General features: G+C 42.2%; 1 protein-coding gene across 1 annotated transcript; it reads left to right on the top strand.

The window, feature by feature from the left end:
- Positions 1–347: 347 nt before the first annotated feature.
- On the top strand, positions 348–17,851 carry si:dkey-178e17.1 (tricarboxylate transport protein, mitochondrial). Its single transcript, XM_062381740.1, has 9 exons — positions 348–678; positions 9,678–9,785; positions 10,372–10,471; positions 13,585–13,723; positions 14,264–14,348; positions 14,489–14,593; positions 15,226–15,341; positions 15,439–15,512; positions 16,008–17,851. Exons 1-9 carry the CDS (start codon positions 564–566, stop codon positions 16,120–16,122), a joined length of 957 nt encoding a protein of 318 aa, XP_062237724.1. The 5' UTR covers positions 348–563; the 3' UTR covers positions 16,123–17,851.
- Positions 17,852–17,985: the final 134 nt, after the last annotated feature.

Below are 17,985 nucleotides of genomic sequence, written 5' to 3'. Positions count from 1 at the left end.
AACCAACACAAGGAAATCCGGTTTTTATTCAGTTTCACTTGAAGGTTTTTTACTATTAGTACTGACAGAGATAAACTGTGCCCCACCCTAATTCTGCTGGGAAACTGAATTGGCCAATCCCCTCTCATAAAAACACCCAGTATGACACACACATACACACACATGCCTCTCTGTGGTTTTTATTTAAAATGTTCTCGCTTTACGCACACGTCTCCTCTCCAGGTTCCAGGCGGAACCAGGATTGAGCGCCCCGCCTCTCTTTCGCACTACCTTCGTGATAGCGGCGAAACCAAAGCTACAAGTAACGGCCATTGGATTACACAGAGGAGCCCAACTTCCCTGACAGTCCCAGTATCCGCCCACTGTCAACACACACACACACATACACACACATCCGCCGGAGTCGCCGGACGCACCAGAGGAGATCACCTGCATCCACAGAGGCGCGTCCCGGCAGCCGTCCGCCCATGTGTTGCGCGCAACAAAGAACCAAGCTTCCCACCTGAAGATACAGCTCCTCAGCCTCCTGCACATCTCACTGGGAGCTGTGTTTTGCGGTGGTCATGCAGGACAGACGCACATTCACCAGCGCCTTCTCCACACCGCGGTGTCTGGCCGCTGCTGCGCCGGCGGCGGGGAAGTCGAAATTAACGCACCCGGGGAAAGCGATCCTGGCTGGTGAGTTCCTCCTAGTGACGTGTCTCACCGAGCAAAAGTCCCAATTAGACTAAATGTGGTTTGTTTTATGAGTTATAATGAAGCGTAAGTTTGAAGAATAGCGTTATTGTTTTGAAGATAGTTTGGTTGAGATGCTGCAAAGATGAGAGCTGTGGACATTCTTTTTTTTGAGTTAAGGTAAAAATCTTCAACATGTAGAAAATAGGCCAAATGGGTACATGAAATATTTTTGACAGTTAAAGCTGTTAAAATAAGGGAACAGTAACCGACTGCTTCAAACAGGCTATTCACATCATACAATGTTTGTTTGAGTCGTTTTTGTTCCGTAGCAAGAAGCACAGTAATGAGATCGTTCCTCCCGACTGATACGTTTCAGTTTACGCTTTTGGAGCTGGAGATAACGCAGATGCACAGATAAAAAAGCACCTTGAGATGTTATGGTTTCCACCTTCTCTGCCAACGTCTGCCTCTTGCCCTCAGACCTGGTCGACCCTGTGACCCCTGACTCTGCTGCAAAAGAGAAATGGTCTTGAGAACATTTTATCCCTGTCCCTGTGTCCTCTCATGGTCAGATCTTATACCTGCTGCTGCACTGATGTGATTAGATTCACCGTCATCTAAAGATGCCCCCCCCCCCCCCCCATCCCCCAGTGCACTTTACTTAATGCTGCAGAGGGATGCAGCCAGCGGTGCAGCACACACTGAAACAATGACTTGAGGCGTCCCTGCTGGGTTTCTGGTATAAAACCCCTTTTATTGTTGTTGATCATATCCCATCAGTCTTGGCAAATAATTTCCCCCACAATTTTCAACTTTTATATTTTCCTGAGCACTTCAAGAACGTCCTGTTCAAAACCTGACAAAATCCATCTGCCAATATGAAAGAAAGGCTCTTATGAGAGACCTGGTGGTTCGCTGGTGTTTTCACATCCGTCACGGTTGTTCCTTCAATCTGTAAACAATGTATTTGTAGTTTTGTTTTTTCCTGAGAGAGAAGTAGAAAGTATTCATCCATTCTTTCATTTCAATGCGGCGTAGGGCTGTAGCTAATAACTGTAAAAAGATTTGCTTCGTCTATTGATTAAATTTGAAATAATGGGTAAACCATGTATTAAAATAAAATGTCCAATATATCGTTAAATACCTAAATGCACAAGCCCTCACAAAATGATATATTATACACAACATATAATTTAGTCAACAAGATTCCTTTTACTGATGACTATTTAATCAGTCATCGTAACAGATCAATTAATTTACTGATTGGTTCAGTGCTGCTTGTTTTTAACCACGCCTGTGATTCATCAGTTTATCCCCGCTAAGACTCAGACCCCCCCCCCCCCCATCTTTCCTGTTGCTCGGCTGTTGCTCAGACCTGTCGACCCCCTCATGTGATGATGATGATGAGGATGCAGCAGCGGCGCATGTTGATGAAGACGCTCTCTGTGTTCCTCCTGTATTAAGGCTCCATGCTGGGGTTTGGCAGCACACTCCGGCTCTGGCAACTGTCACACGCTGAATATTTCATCCCTGTGAATGAATTCCTTTTGATTGAAGTTTCAAAAACAACCACTTAGCCAACTTATACATTTTTATTATATTGATTATAGTTTTTTTAATTTAACAATTGATCATTTTGGCTTAGTAACCTCCAAACATTTTTGAAAACCAACCAAATATTTAATTTGATATCTTGCATGACAAATAAAAGCATCATATCAAACTGGAACCACCAAACGTTAAGTATTTTAACTATGAATCAATTATGAATTAACAGTTATATTTCTGACCTGTTCATATAAAACCAAGTGACGTTTTCTAAATTCAATTTAAAGATTTGGTCAAAGCTGCTGTCGGGTAATGTAAAAAGGTTTATGCACATTTACACTGCTCCATTTAATTCAGATTCAGATAATGTATAATTTCCACCAGGGATAAGAAGCATATACGACACAATCATTTTAAAACCATAGCGACAGTAATACCTATCAAGTGAAATATAAACAGGGTCAATATGCATCATGAAGGCGTCTGATCTACACATTTTGTGAGACAACAACAAAATAATTGTTCTTTTGTATTTCACATCTAGCCATTTGTAATTTATTCTTAACATTGACCACAAAAGCAACTGAATAAATTTAAATAGGTCTCCATTCCTGACTCATGTCGCCCTGTCAGCTGCCGAGAACTGGAAGCGTGGCACTGTTGAGACCTCCCCCCCTCAGTCCTGTGCAGCCTGATTGACTGGATATGGCCCGGTATTGCTCCCTGTGGCGTTTAGCTCGTCTCAGACCTGTCTGTCCTGTTTTGCAGCAGCAGCATGATTACACCCTCTCTGTCTCAACTCCCTGCACCCGCTGACTCCTCCCGGCCTCGCAGTCGGGAGAAACCATCGATTCATCACTGTCTCTCAAAGGTTTTGGAAACGAGAGTGTGTCCGAGCATCACCGGGGTGACTCAGCGATAGATATACTGCCTCTGTGAGTCGGAACTGACGTATCGTCCATTAAAACACCACGGCTGATCGTTTACCTCGGCCTGAATATCAATTCTACTCTACTATTTCAGCTGCATGTGGTGCATCATAAAAACAGTGGACACCTCTGGTGGTTTTCATGACGCGCTGAGGCCACTTCAGATTTATCTGTTATGGTTTGCAGTGTGTTTATGTGGAGAGAGCAGAGCACTCTTACAAGCCCGAAGGCTGCCAGTAGACAAAGCAAGAAGTAGAAGGTCAGAGCTTAATGGATTAGAGACCCCTCATAGATGGCGGTCAGGGAGGAGAGATGCACGCTGCACGTTTTTGCAAAGCTTTCAGAGGCCGGTGAGCTCATTCTGCTGCCATTGGTTAGTCTCTCCACAGACTCTGGTGATGGCTGAGGCTGAGACACGGAGAGAGGGAGAGTTTTGTCTCTGTGAGGCCTGAGGGTGAGAGGCTGGTCTAAGTGGCTCTCTGCTCCTGCTTTGCTTGGTGTTGCACATTCATACACTGCTGTGGCTCTCACACACGACCCCCTCTGCTCAGGAGCCAGCAGAGCCGGAGCAGCAGAGGGACGGACAGAGAGAGAAATTTCCCTTTTAATCTCGATTTCATGATAGATTGGATTTTCCTCAGACACAGACGAGTGTTATGGCACTTTTCCTGTTCTCTTTTCTTCCTCCCTCTCCAGCCTCGGGGCAGCCAGTTAGGTTTTGTGAGTAGCTGTCTCTTCTCCGCCTCGCAGGCCTCGTCAAACTACGGCTTACTCCCCGGTTCCCTGCGTCACAGGCGACACGTACAGTCCACTCCCATACACTGTTTCTGCTTCCTGCAGACCCTGAGCACCAGGAGGACTGATCATAAATCACTGTGCACTTGCCAACCCCCAAACTGCCCCCGATGGAACAGCCTTTCAGCTGGATGTCAGTGTTATGCAGCCACTGACACACAAACAAACAGCAACATAGATATTAGAGCGGTAATGTAAAACACAACGGGCCTATATGATAGTCAGATTCATATTCTCAGTCTATTTCACTGTTTTATAACAGCCTCACACTGCTGTTTCTGCATAAAATTGTATTTGCCCCTGAGTTTAATTAGGTTTTGTTTGAGAAAATCAATCACTGTGAACATGCAGTTGCTCTAACGCCTTTTGTCAAAGTTATGTAACAACAGCAGGCTAATTTATTTTCAAGTAATTACCCCGACTTAGAAGTGAAAGCTCGTCGCCTAGCATCAATCTTCTAAAGACCTCGATAAGCTTATTTTTCAATCAACTTCTTATTATGAGAACGGGGGCCTATAGTGCCTATAGTGTTTATTTGTTGTTGAGCTTTTTCACTGAAAACAGTTGCTGCGATAGCGACGCAACCAAAACTGTGAAAGTTTCCAAATGAAAACAATGAGGTGAAACAGGGATGAAACGCTCTGTGGAGCTGAGAGGAGCTGAGTCAGGGGAGGTTTCTGTGGACTCGTCATATAGACTCTCCACTTCCTCCCAATAGCAAGAAGTGATGTCAAAACATCCTGGACATTAATGCTGCCATCTTGTGCCAATTGGGGGATGGAGGGATGGAGGGATGCGTCCGGGAAAGGAAGCTGTAGCCGCAAGGTCCTACCTGATACACATGCTCCACCAATCACGAGTCAGTCTAAATTGTCAATCATTACGTTTCACTGCCCAATTATTTCACCAAATGATAAATGTAAACAAAACTCACAAAATAAAAACATGTACAAACATCAGTGAATTAGAACTGCTACTGTTAATGAGACAGAAACACTTGTCCCAGCTGCTAACATGGAGGAGGTAGGGTTTAGGACCTATACTCCAGCCAGCCTCCAGGTGGCGATCAAGATGCTTTAGTTTAACTTTCGGGCTGCAGTTATACCATCCTCCTTTTATATATGACCTCTAATGCCCCTTTCACAAACAGATAGTTAAGTGATCTATTAATATAAGAGTATTGATTATTTAAGTTATTGATTATTACTACAAATTCTCTGTTTATTTATTATTTGTTATGATGGTGATTTTAGTTTTTGATGTCGTAGCAGTTCTTGTATCTGCATGAACAAGCTACATTATCAGAAAGCGAACTCGATGCTCACACTGTCGTTACTCTGTCGTAACTGACTGATCATTAATCAATGGGAAATCAATCAGCAGATTAAGTAAGTTATCTAATTATAGAAGATGAATTCCCACTGGTCTCATTCCCAGTCTGCATCAATACACACTGTCAAAACAACAGTGATGTTGCCATCCTCTAATGTAAATCAGTACAATGTGTGTGCTGCAGGGTCGTGAGCAGTTAAAACAGTTTCCATGTAAAATTAATCAACATCCCTTCTGTAATTAAGCACCGGTGCAGCATCGGGGAGTCGTGCTCAGGACAGAGGAAGCCTAAAAGGCCAGACGTTAGATGAATTATTCTTTTCATGTTTCGCACGAGGGAAACAGAAATACTACGGGATATTAATATGACCCATCATGTTTGAAGTATATCAGTCCTCTGGCTATACCCTGTTCATATGGACTGGAGATATGGACACAACATCTTCTCCTCAGTATCCAGAGAATTCACAGAGAGCGATAATAATCCAGCTAAATAAGGCACATCTGGATGAATAATAGATGCCTTCTTTTGAAAAACTGCTTAATTTGCAGCATCGCAAACACATATGGAGATTGTCACTGTTTTACAGTTTGAATTGAACTCGGTGGAAAGTAGAATCACTCAAATAGAAACTTAATTTAACCGCAACATCCCTTAAAAAATCCACAGCCGCTTAATGAGGCAGCAGCCGGAAGCGTTTGTCTTCTCTGTGAATCGGAAATGTTTGTTTCAAAACAACCTGAACTGCTTGTTTGTTTAGAATCTGCCACATTCAGAGACCTGGGTGTCGGCTCTTCCCCGGAAAAGAGAAGGTTCTTATTAGACCAGATGTGCTGGGTCCTCATTAGAGTCACAGAAGCAGGCAGGACAGGATTTCAGCAGGTGCCCCCCCCTGTCAGCTGGCTGTCTGCCCGCTCACACGCCGTCCTCTGGGGCTGTGAACTTGTTTGTTTGCATCTCGCATTCATGAATATGTGTGTGCACATAGGGTGTAGGCCCTACTGGGAAAGTTAATCAAGCATTTTTATAATTGATTAACCTTTAAGGCCTTGTAAAGACCAAATGCTACACATTAGCTAATTCGTTTTTAATTGTCAGGATTTTCTTTTCGCCTTTTCTTTAAAACATATTTAGGGTTTGGTCTGATGGAAGGCAGGAGATGTGTGAGATGTTTGGAAGTCATTCTTGGACATAGTTGTAAAATCTTCATTAATGAATAAAGAGAAGAGTTGAGACATATTTGTAAACTCTGGCTTCTTGCTCACCTCCACATGCTGCTCAAACACGGTATGAAAACCAAGTTATATGTCAGATTGTCAGTCCTGGCATTTTTCACCATTTCCTGACATCTATTAGACCAAATTGCTTCATTAAATAAGAACAAATTTAAACAATAATAAAACCAATTTAGTTGAACCCCTAAAGTGAACACCGCTGTCCACATATTGGTCTGGTGCTTGTTTTATTTTGAAATCCCTTAGTCCCAGTTCATGAGTGTTTGGGGAAATAAATGTTCCTGTTATAATATGTGAAGTCACCATGCGTGTGCACAATGTGAGGTCAATAAAGAAACGTGTTCTTTTCAGTGTGATGTGGAGCTAATCCCAAAACAAACACCCTCGTTAGGAATTTTAATGCGTCAGATCCAAAGCAATGCTCCTGTAACATGGGAGCAAATCCTGATATTATCCTGATATAATTGTCAGGTGTCCACATACTTTTGGCCAGGCGGTGTAGCAGCAATATGAGCTGAACTGCAGCTGTGGAGTCAGAGGGGTGTTGATTAAATTATTAATTTAGTTTAACCAGAGAGTGAGAGTTATGCTGTTAAGCTGCACGTCTACTTAGTCAGTATGTGTGTGATTTATTAAACTGCTGCTTCACTCGTAGAACATTCAAGTGTTTTAGTCTGTAGAAACACTGCAGCATTTTTCACGGCCTCTGAATTCCAATATCACTCCATTGCCATTTCATTTCTCCCCAGGTTGTATTAAGTGTCAGAGACCTATGTGGATGAATTGATTTCACGACACGGCGCAGAGAAGTTTAGTCGGGGGATGAGGAGAGAGGAAGGAAGGAGCTGTTGAGAGAAAATGAACAAGAGGAGAGGAGAGCCAACCTGTGGAGATAAAGATTAATGACAGGTTCTGCTCGTGGAACCTGCGCAGCAGCACAGCGCAGCAGCACAGAAGTAATTTAGGTTGTCTTGTGTAAACGTGTGTGTGTCGGCTGTGAAATGGACTAGAAGACAAACAAGCTGCTTCTCCTCCACGGGCGCTGTGTGTCTGATGAGGATTGATCATGTGTCTGCTGCCTGGGACTGGCCGCTGCCCGCTCTCCTCGTGCAGCTCCGTCTGAGCTGAGACCTGATGAATGAGGTCTGTTGTTTCTTCTCTGAAACACCGTCACCGACCCACTGATGTGGCTCTGGAAGGAGGCATGTGACTCCTGTGACGTCTCAGCTGGAAAACATTTACTTACGTGTCCACTGGGATTAGGAGAATTACTGCTCATTGGCCTTGGTGTGTGTGTGTGTGTGTGTGTGTGTGTGTGTGTGTGTGTGTGTGTGTGTGTGTGTGTGTGTGTGTGTGTGTGTGTGTGTGTGTGTGTGTGTGTGTGTGTGTGTGTGTGTGTGTGTGTGTGTGTGTGTGTGTGTGTGTGTGTGTGTGTGTGTGTGTGTGTGTGTGTGTGTGTGTGTGTGTGTTTTTGTTATCACATGGATGAGTCAAGATTCAATGCTAGATATTCCAGGATTATAAATCCTAGCTACTATGCCAAAGTTGGAAATAGCCAAATTAGAATTTTATTATCAGACTCCTGTTAATTCTCAAATTGATTTTCACATATACAAAAAAAATTGTTTGGTGAATAACAAACACAGTAATTGGAAAGTAAGTAAATATAAAAACTAAAAAGAGCAACTGATAAATCAATATGAAAACATTTTAATAATACTAAATTAAAATATTTGTGGAAATGCACTCACAGAAGACAAAATGGAGATAAAAAGCAATGAGTCAGAAACCTTTTTAGTTTTATAGACAAATAAAATGTGGGTAATGCAGAAAAGGCTTCAAGCTAATATCAGGAAGATGCACATACTGTTTTGTAGCATGCCATTCGCTGGTGACCTGCAGCACCAAGTCAACTGGGATTGGGTCCTGCCTCTTGCGGCCATCAAAGGATAAGCTGTATAGATAATGAATGGATGGAAACCTTTGGTAGTTAGTTCTACAGTGACGCCCACTTACAGTCCTCTCCCGTGTGCTCTGGGTTAAATATATGTTTTTATCTTGGGTAGAGACGATGCTGCGAGGAGCCATGGTGAGAAAAAGTCATGGTGGCTTCAGGGACCGAAGAGATGTGTCAAACTGCAGAGCTAAATGTGGTTTATGCATATGGGTACTGCAACTTTTCTTTATTTCATTTACAGAAATGACTCCTTGAGGAGTTAGATTTCTGCACTTCCATAATGCAATTTTACATGAGAAGTGTTGATTTTGAATGGAAAATAGTCAAACATCTTAATTCCTGTTATTGAGAGAAGATATTCAAAAAACGTCTCTAAAAACAAACATAACACTTTTAAAAGAATTATTAAAAGCCAATATGTGCAGGAATATGCTCCTCTTAATTAACTAGACAAATTGTATTAGATTTGTCAGAGTAAACACGTGACACGATATGTGTGTGTGTGTGTCTGCAGTGCACAGTATGCTTGTGTGCATGTGTGTGTCTGTGTCATTGAGTTAATGGAGGGTCTTGGCCCGGGTAATGGAGCCCCTCCCTGCAGGCTGAGCGGATAATTGAATTAATGTCAGCCCTCTCTCCATCCCTCCTCCCTCCATCATGACTCATCGGTGTTTTGCATCAGCTTTGCTCTTGGACACTTGTCATCGTCCACTGTGGCGGGTTTCGAGCAGAACCCCTCCAGCAATCAGTCGCACGTTCATCCATTGATTTGATCTCTTGCTTTTCTCTCTGCAAACAAATGTATGGTGCAGAAATTAGTCCGGCATTTAAGAGAGAGCGAGATTTCCTCCCACGACCTTTTGTTGAGTTGACTTTCCGCTCGTTCCTCAGACAGCCCAGTCACTGGGCAGCTTAGTTGAATCATCTTCGCCCAGATCGTTACTCTTCCTCCCGCAGCAGCAGTGCTTTAAATGTTTATGGAGGGAAAGCCATTTGTGGAGTCACTGTAATGATCCATGACGGGATGGTACCTCCTTGTAATTCATAAAGGGGCCCGGGCGTCGGCTTGGCGAGGCTGCAGCCTGGCAGACATGGCGGTGCTTAGTTTAGAGAGTATATCAGCAACGCTTCCAGACCAGTGAGATCTCCTTTTTAATTGGTTCCAGTTTTATTTATGACTCTTTCTTTATTTTGTTTTTCAGGTGGACTTGCAGGTGGTATAGAAATCTGCATCACCTTCCCAACTGAGTACGTCAAGACCCAGTTACAACTGGATGAGAAGGCCAATCCACCGAAATATAGAGGAGTAGGTGAGTCAACCTGAACCTACCTAGCAACCTTCTTACTCACCTACCTACTCTACCTTCATACCTACCAAACCATCTACCTTTCTATTTACCTATCCATCTATCTAGCTATCCATCCGTTCATTCATTCATCCATCGTTCATCCTGTATCTCTCAGGAGCTTATTATCTCATTACCCATCATCGCCAGCTACATTAGGGATTCTGGCAGGCTGTCACTGTGCTTGTTTATATGATTATAGGAATTAGAACTGACCAATGCACACAGGCACATTCACCACACTCACACACACACACACACACACACTTTGAGGATTGCAAACTGAGGTAATGAGCGCTCGAGACAGCTGTTGCTTTTCTTGTGCAGTTGTGCGTTTTACTCGTGAGCACAACATTGATTCCTGGACGTCTCTGAGAGCCAGATGCAAGTTCATAGAAAAATCTTTCACTTTTTGCAGGATAACTTATGCAGGAAAATAAGATATATTTATATAGAATAAGAAATTTATACAATAAAGAAAATTGTACAATAACATCTAGTCATGTAGAAATATACTGTCTATAATGTGTGTGTGTGTTTGTTCCTGCAGGTGACTGTGTGAAGCAGACGGTTCAGAGTCATGGTGTCAAAGGACTTTACAGAGGACTCAGCTCACTGGTCTATGGCTCCATACCCAAATCTGCTGTCAGGTAATTACAAGAACTGAGAGGATATCCATCCATCCATCCATCCATCCATGTATATACATTTAAAGATTTTAAAACAAGCATCTTATCATTAAGGTGCTAAAGGTAAAATGTGATTTCTAAATTAGATTTCAGGCTTGATTCATCTTAGTTTCCATGATTAGAAATGAGCGAATGAAGTAAAACCACATCACAATGAAGATTTAAACATATTTCTCTCTATCCAGCGACATTAGGTCTCATGTCTTTCTAGAATGTTTGACCTTTAATATAAACAGTAGCAGAGCCGGCTGAGCCTCTGTGATCTTCTACCTGGAACCATTACCTCTCACACTCCAGTTATTCTAGTCCATTACCCACAATGCAAGGCATAAATGCCACACTAGTCTTCGGTATAATTATGTTATTCTTTCACAGCACTGACATTTAATATCCAGACATGTGTGCACATTACACACCTTTATTATCACTGTTTCATTCTGTCATTTCTTCCAGTCGTACCTCTCTCTCTCTCTCGCTCTCTCTCTTACTCTCTCTCTCTCACTCTCTCTCTCATGGTGTGTATGCGCTTGTGTGTGTTAGTGTGTGTGTAACTAAGTCTGTGTTTGTGTTATGCTGGAGGATACAGACTGTCTGAAAGAATGGAGAGACAGGCTCAGCCAGGCGAGGAGAAAAGATGCCACTCAAAATCAGGCAGGGTCTCAGTAGGGCTACACAGAGGGAGACTTGTTGGTGCTGGGTGTGTGTGTGTGTGTGTGTGTGTGTGTGTGTGTGTGTGTGTGTGTGTGTGTGTGTGTGTGTGTGTGTGTGTGTGTGTGTGTGTGTGTGTGTGTGTCAGTCAATCAGCCTTCAGCACCTTTTCCAGAGGGAATCTGAATGTGGTTCTCTGCTCTATGGAGTTTTCTCTCTGGGAATATGACATGGAGAAGGTTTAGTCATGTTATGCTCATGTAGTGGCTCCATTGCTCGTAAACATGTTAAAAATCTTTAATCTGTTTATTGGCAAACATACGATATGTCTGTCAACCGGTTTTATTGCAAATTGTTTTTGAAGAAAACAACTTGATTTATGAAGAGAAAATGCTTTTTCAGTTTTTCTATAATTTGTATCATCTCCTGCATCCTCATGTTTTTTTTCCTATCCTGTGAAAATGAACAAGCGAATACAATGTGAAACCTGTCAGAGACGCTGGAAGCTGTTCCGCAGTTTGTTTTGATTAATGGAGATAACCATGACACACGTTTCTATCGACCACCGCTTCTTTCGAGTCATTTATTCTATCCGTTCGTTACTTACCTTCTCTGTCCCCTTCCCCTCCCCCCGTCCTAACGCTCTTCTGACACCCCAACCTTCTTTCTCTCCCACATCCCATTAGCTGATTGCCTGTGCACCATCATGTGCCAAGAAATCTACTGGAGGGTTGTCAGGGAGCTACAAGAGGAACGGACAAGAGAGCCTTTGACCTTTTCCTCCCCTTGTCCCTTCATCCTTATCTCCATCCCTCTCTCCTGTGGGCTCAGCCTCCTTTAGTTCTTCCTTCTTTCTTTTCGTCTTGTGCTTCACCTGCTGACGTGGAGAGGTTCTCCTCAGCAGACCTGACCTTGTAGAAAGACCCACTAATGAAGATTGGGCGGCGCTCTGCTGTCCAGAATGACTCATGTCTGACTGGTGACTGTCGGCCAAAACACCAGGTGTCATATTCTGTGAAGTTCCAGTGCACTTTTTCAATGAATGGGGGAAATATGGAGAGTGAATTGGCAAAGGAGCAGAGGTGACAGAGGTTTTTCTCCTCACCAGCTTTAAATGAATAGTGTTTGTTTCACAGGGTTAGTTATTAAGTGATCTGCCATCTCTGTGCAGCGTGAGCATGATTTACTGAAGTTCTTTACTCCATTTAAAGCTTAACATTTGTCTGTAGTCAGCGAGTGGTGTGCGTAAACACACAGAGCGATGGATTTATTCTCATGTGCTGTTAGTTTCTGCTTGACATGCGGGAGTCGGTTAATTGTGTGGCGCCTGTCTTTCAAAAAATAAACAGTGTGAGAAGGGAGACAGGAGCAGATGTTGAAGGTTAATGAGCAGAAGAAAATCTTTCTGTGGAATAGAGAGGAGCAGATGGTGGAGAAGAGTCAAATCCAACGAGCCGAGTGTAAGAGATTCATTCTGCTCAGACGATGGCAGGTAAACTGTTCGAGAAAAAATGGGATAAGACAAAACATTCACCTTGAGCGTCTGTCCTCCTGTCGTCCCTTCGCTGAATGCACCGGGCGGCACGGAGCCGTCTCCACAATTCACTTCCATCCCTTCTATAAATAACCTTTCTTGTAAAGGACTCGCTGGCACAACATTTTCTGATTGCAGTGATACGTAAACCTCCTCTCTCTCTTTCTCTCTCTCTCTCTCTCTCTCTCTCTCTCTCTCTCTCTCTCTCTCTCTCTCTCTCTCTCTCTCTCTCTCTCTCTCTCTCTCTATCCCTCTCCCCCCGCTCTCTGTCTCTGGGCTGGGGTCCATGGCAGCCATTGCAGGTTACACCTTGGTCACTGAGTCCTTATTAAGGATGCACTATAATTGTTGCATCTTTAATAAGGAAGTCGGAAGGACATAACGATAAAGAACATTCTGCACTAGCAGAAGTTTGTCCCCATTAAAATCTGAGTGAGAAAAGACATTTTGTGCATCCGCGTCCTCAGTCTTCTGCAGCGTAATTATATGTATGTGACTTGAGGCCTTTTTTTGTATTGAAAATGTCTTTATAAGAGGAACCTACTCATACAATGTCAGCAGCTATTTGTATTGTTTATCCCTGCCTGTGTTATTTAGCACACACGAAAGTGAAGCTAGTCTTGGATGATAAAAACTGCATCAATCCAATCACAGAGGGGTTTCATAAATCAGTGTTACGTATATTAAATCAATCGCCACCAAAAACGTTTTTCAAATTTTTACGCTCATGTCAGTGTTTAAGACTGATGTAAACAATATGTGCCTTGAAGAGTCCGATACATCTCTTTATCAGACTGTGACTGTTAATCTAATTTCAAACGCTTCCCTCTCTAGTAAATGAAATTAACAGAATTTCCCCACAGTTAAACTCTGACTCTGCTCTGGTCCTCAGGTTCGGGGTGTTCGAGTTCCTCAGTAACCATGCGAAGGATGAGTCCGGTCGCCTGGACAGCACCAAAGGCCTGCTGTGTGGGCTCGGAGCCGGGGTGCTGGAGGCCATCCTGGTCGTCTGTCCCATGGAAACTGTCAAGGTATATAACTAACTGATCTGTGGTCAGATTTCTGATGGGGAAGTGTCCCCTCAAGCTTAAATGCACATGAAACAGCAGCACACTGTGATTTGTGTGTCTTCTAATTTCCGGACTATCCCGTTTTATGCACTAAAGAAATAAACATAACAATGATATTGTTTTTCCAAGCCAGAATTACAACATCCTTCATCTGCTCCTTTCTGAGCCAGGACATTACAGTAATAATAATCCTCTACACAGAATAAGTCAGAAGACATCAAAATACTCCAAAGAGAAAACTGTTTAAAGTATATATGTTTGGCCTTGAAAGCAAATACTCAACCACAGTAGATATGAATTAAACTTCTCATTCATAACACCGTCTTTCTGAAAACGTTAATGAAAGAATCTATAGACCTTGTATAGCCCCTGAACTATGTCTCCCTGAAGAAAGCCAGACATCACATTTGTGTTGTTTTCACCAGCTTGTGTGTCTCTCCTCTCTGTAGCATCATTTCTGTCTGATGATCATCCAGTTCCCTTCATTTCTTATCTCCCAAGGTTAAATTCATTCACGACCAGACTTCAGCCAACCCAAAATACAGGGGATTCTTCCACGGAGTCCGAGAGATCATCAGAGTGCAGGGTAAAGACTGCATGTAGTTCACCTAACCTCTGCTGGTCAGACAAGGGCGGTGTCGCCCAAACCACACTGTTCAGTCCATGGTGTTGTTGACTGATTGAAAAAAGCCTGCTGACTTTATCCTTGTTTATTTGCCTGGACAGGAATAAGAGGAACGTATCAGGGTCTCACTGCCACGGTCCTCAAGCAAGGCTCCAACCAGGCCATTCGCTTCTATGTGATGACCTCCCTCAAAAACTGGTACAAAGGTCAGTGTCTTCCTGGGTGTTGACGCCAAAACCGACCTTGAAGAGTAAACAATTTCCAATACTGCTTAAGATGTCTTAATTAGACCCTAATGATGAAGATATTTAACTGAGGCTTGATATTTTCCAATTTAATTCTAAACCTTATCATAAATACTCATAAATAAAAACGAAACAAATGTACAACCAACTATATAGAGGTTAAATTAAGAAAATAAGCAGCTTTCTTTTCACGAAAAATATAAAAACTAAATACATATTTTCTACATTTTTTGTTTTCATATTTTCTTGTCTGTGAAAGGTTCATATCAGACAAAATAATCGCTCTACCAATATATCAGAAGGATTATAAGATTAAGACGTGTACTCATTTGTTTGTTATCACAAAAAGGTACTCGAGGAAATGTTGTTTTAGTCAACCTTTTGAAATATATAGTGACTATGGATTATATAAAGATGCAGTGTAATATGAGGATTAGTATATAAGGATTGTATAGAAGTGGAACATAGTAGTCCGAAGTGTAGTCAGAGATCTCCTGCAGGGTTTTACCAGCCATCCACCCTGTATAAAACCATAGGACTGATTTAGAACCAAAGCATCGAGCGACCACCTGACTCTCATGTCCCTTCTCCAGGTGATAACCCCAACAAAACCATCAACCCCCTGTTGACTGGAGCCTTTGGAGCCACAGCAGGAGCAGCCAGTGTGTTTGGGAACACGCCGCTAGATGTCATCAAGACTCGGATGCAGGTACACAAAGTTAACGGTTCTTCCTTGTATGTTTGGCTGGTGTCCTCGTTTGAACTCAAGTCAACATCTGACAGCGTCTCTGGTTTTCTCTCCGAAGGGTCTTGAAGCACATAAATATAAAAGCACGTGGGACTGTGCCGTGAAGATCCTGAGACACGAGGGCTTGGCAGCGTGAGTACGCCTCCACTTTGTTTAGTCTGGAGTCACAGCAGGTTTCTCCCTTTAATCCTTTGAAACACAACAGGCCTCTGTTGCTTTCTCAGCTTACAAGTTCTACTGTGAACGCTGCGTGTGAAGCACCCAGTGGCCTTAACTCATCCTTTGTTTCAAACATCTGTCCTGACTTTATAATAAAAACACACTTAATGTCAATTAGATCCATTCCTTTTTCCCCTCGGTAACCTCATGGTCCATCCAATGTGGAGAATTTGTGTCAGAATTTTACTGTTAGGGCACAAGAACTTTTCTATTGGCCTTTTGAGACACTTTTGGTGAAGCAGTCATATGTGCTCATGCTATTTCTTTGATAGATTCTAAAAAAAATACTTTAATCTCAAAGTTTATTTTCATGCATACATTTTTTGGGGGGGAAATATAGTTTTTGTTTTATGTCAATAAATAAACACTGATATTATCATATATTCACTACTCCCTGTCTGTCTGCAGTTTTTATAAAGGGACGGTTCCTCGTCTGGGCCGCGTGTGTCTGGACGTGGCCATCGTATTCATCATCTATGAGGAGGTGGTGAAGGCCCTGAACACGGTCTGGAAGACGGACTGAGCTGCCGGACATGCAGAAAGGCCTTCCGGGCACGAGACACAGATCCAAGTTCAGCAGACGTCTCCTGTATCATACCACCAGCTGCTGAGGGGCTGAGACGGGGGGTGAACTTGGATCAGTGTCTCGTGCTGACCGGGAGGCTGAGGAGTCACAGGAGGCTGCAGACAAGAAAGAAGATGAGACAGAGGCTCAATGTCGCTCACATCTGGACAGCTGCAGATCAAACCAAGGGTCAACTTTACAAAGTGGGATAATGAATTCAGTCAAATAACTTTGAAAAAGGTGCTTCACATCATTCCTTCACGGCTACTTTTAATTAAGAAATTTAAAATTGGTTTCCTGATGTTTACTGGGAGGACACAGGTGTCCTTCTGGATTGTCTTGAGTTATTGTTGCTCTCTGTTTTAAACCCAGTGGAGCCCGACTGCAGCTCATGTAAACTCTGGTAACTTCCATAACTAAGCCTTTAACAGAACGATTTTACATTTATAATATTCCAATTATTTTTATAAAGCCTGGATTCTTATTTAGTTAAATACCAGCGTTATAGTTTTCTTATAATATATATTATATATTTAATTAATGTGCCAAATGCCAAACCTGGTATACTGTGAAGGTGTGTTCAGAGTGAGAACACATCTCGAAGTCTAATGATCTTAACCAGAAAAGAGAAAATATTATAATGATTCATATTGTCAAATTCTTTATAAATGTATTTATGGAAAGTTAAAGGATGCAGATTGTTCAGAGACTTTTTGAAAGATTTACTCTTTATCAGCTCTGGGTGTTGAGGTGTTTTTCAGTAATTAGGGAAATATTTTGCTGATGTATTTAACTGAGTGTAAATGACCCAGCAACACTGAGTCATACACTCAGTAACTTCAGACGTTAACTCCAGCTCAGTGGAATCATCCGTTTATATACGAACACCAGTTTCCCAAAGCTGGATTTTATTAATATTCTGAATACATTAGAAGCAGTTTTCCCTATTCCAGTGATTCCCACCCTAGGGATTGGGACTCCTCCAAGATAATTAATTGCAAAGGAAAAAAGAAAAATATGTTTCTGCTAATATTACATTCATTATTTTCAGTCATGCAAGTCAGCAATGCTGGTTTCAACTTTAAAGGGATCTCCCACCAAAAAGGTTGATAATCACATTCTGTTCAAATCCATTGCCAGTTCATCTGTTTTTTTTTTCATGTCTCACTTTTGTGCCTTTTGCGCGTCTGTTTGTTGGCAAATGTTACTTCAGAGATCTCCTTGTGTAAGAGTGACCTGTTACACTATAGACATTTTACATTTCTGTAGCTCAATTGAGTTTACATACATCTGTTATTTATTGTTTTTACAATAAGGCATTTTATCCCACTTTGTTCCGTCACTAGTGATGTGAATACAGTTCAAATATATGTGTCTTACAATAATGATTGTATTAAAACACTGATGGATTATATTCCCATGTTGCTGAAATAATCACATTTACTGTATTTCTTTGTTTGGCTAAATAAAAAGTCCTTGTGTTCCAAACAGACGAAAAATCTGTTATAGTTGTTGAAGATAAATATATTTCATGTATGTGTGTATATGTGTGTTTGGTTCTTTAGGAGGAATCTCGTGCAATAAACACCGTCTTTAGTCTGTGCTTAATGTAAAGTCCTTTGATGTGGGTCTGGATTTCAAACCTCATTAAAAAGGTATATGGAAGATAAGAAAGTATGAAGCCCGGATGTTGTTTTTACCCTCCCTCCCTCTCTGCCTCATCTGATGTTCTGTCCCTCTGCTACAACGGGTCATATTGGGGCAAACCATGGAGGGGAGGTAGGGGAAGAATTGGACAGGGAAGTCATTGTTCAAGATTTG

This window comes from Platichthys flesus, chromosome 3, assembly GCF_949316205.1.
Source record: "Platichthys flesus chromosome 3, fPlaFle2.1, whole genome shotgun sequence".
Lineage (NCBI taxonomy): Eukaryota > Metazoa > Chordata > Actinopteri > Pleuronectiformes > Pleuronectidae > Platichthys > Platichthys flesus.
This window is presented reverse-complemented; position numbering and strand designations above follow the sequence as displayed.

Excerpts from the sequence above, each read along its gene's own strand:
- si:dkey-178e17.1 (XM_062381740.1), top strand. The coding sequence starts at position 564 with ATGCAGGACAGACGCACATTCACCAGCGCCTTCTCCACACCGCGGTGT. Across the intron at positions 9,786-10,371 it reads ACCGAAATATAGAGGAGTAG|GTGACTGTGTGAAGCAGACG; the intron begins GTGAGTCAACCT and ends TTGTTCCTGCAG. Across the intron at positions 13,724-14,263 it reads GTCCCATGGAAACTGTCAAG|GTTAAATTCATTCACGACCA; the intron begins GTATATAACTAA and ends TTATCTCCCAAG.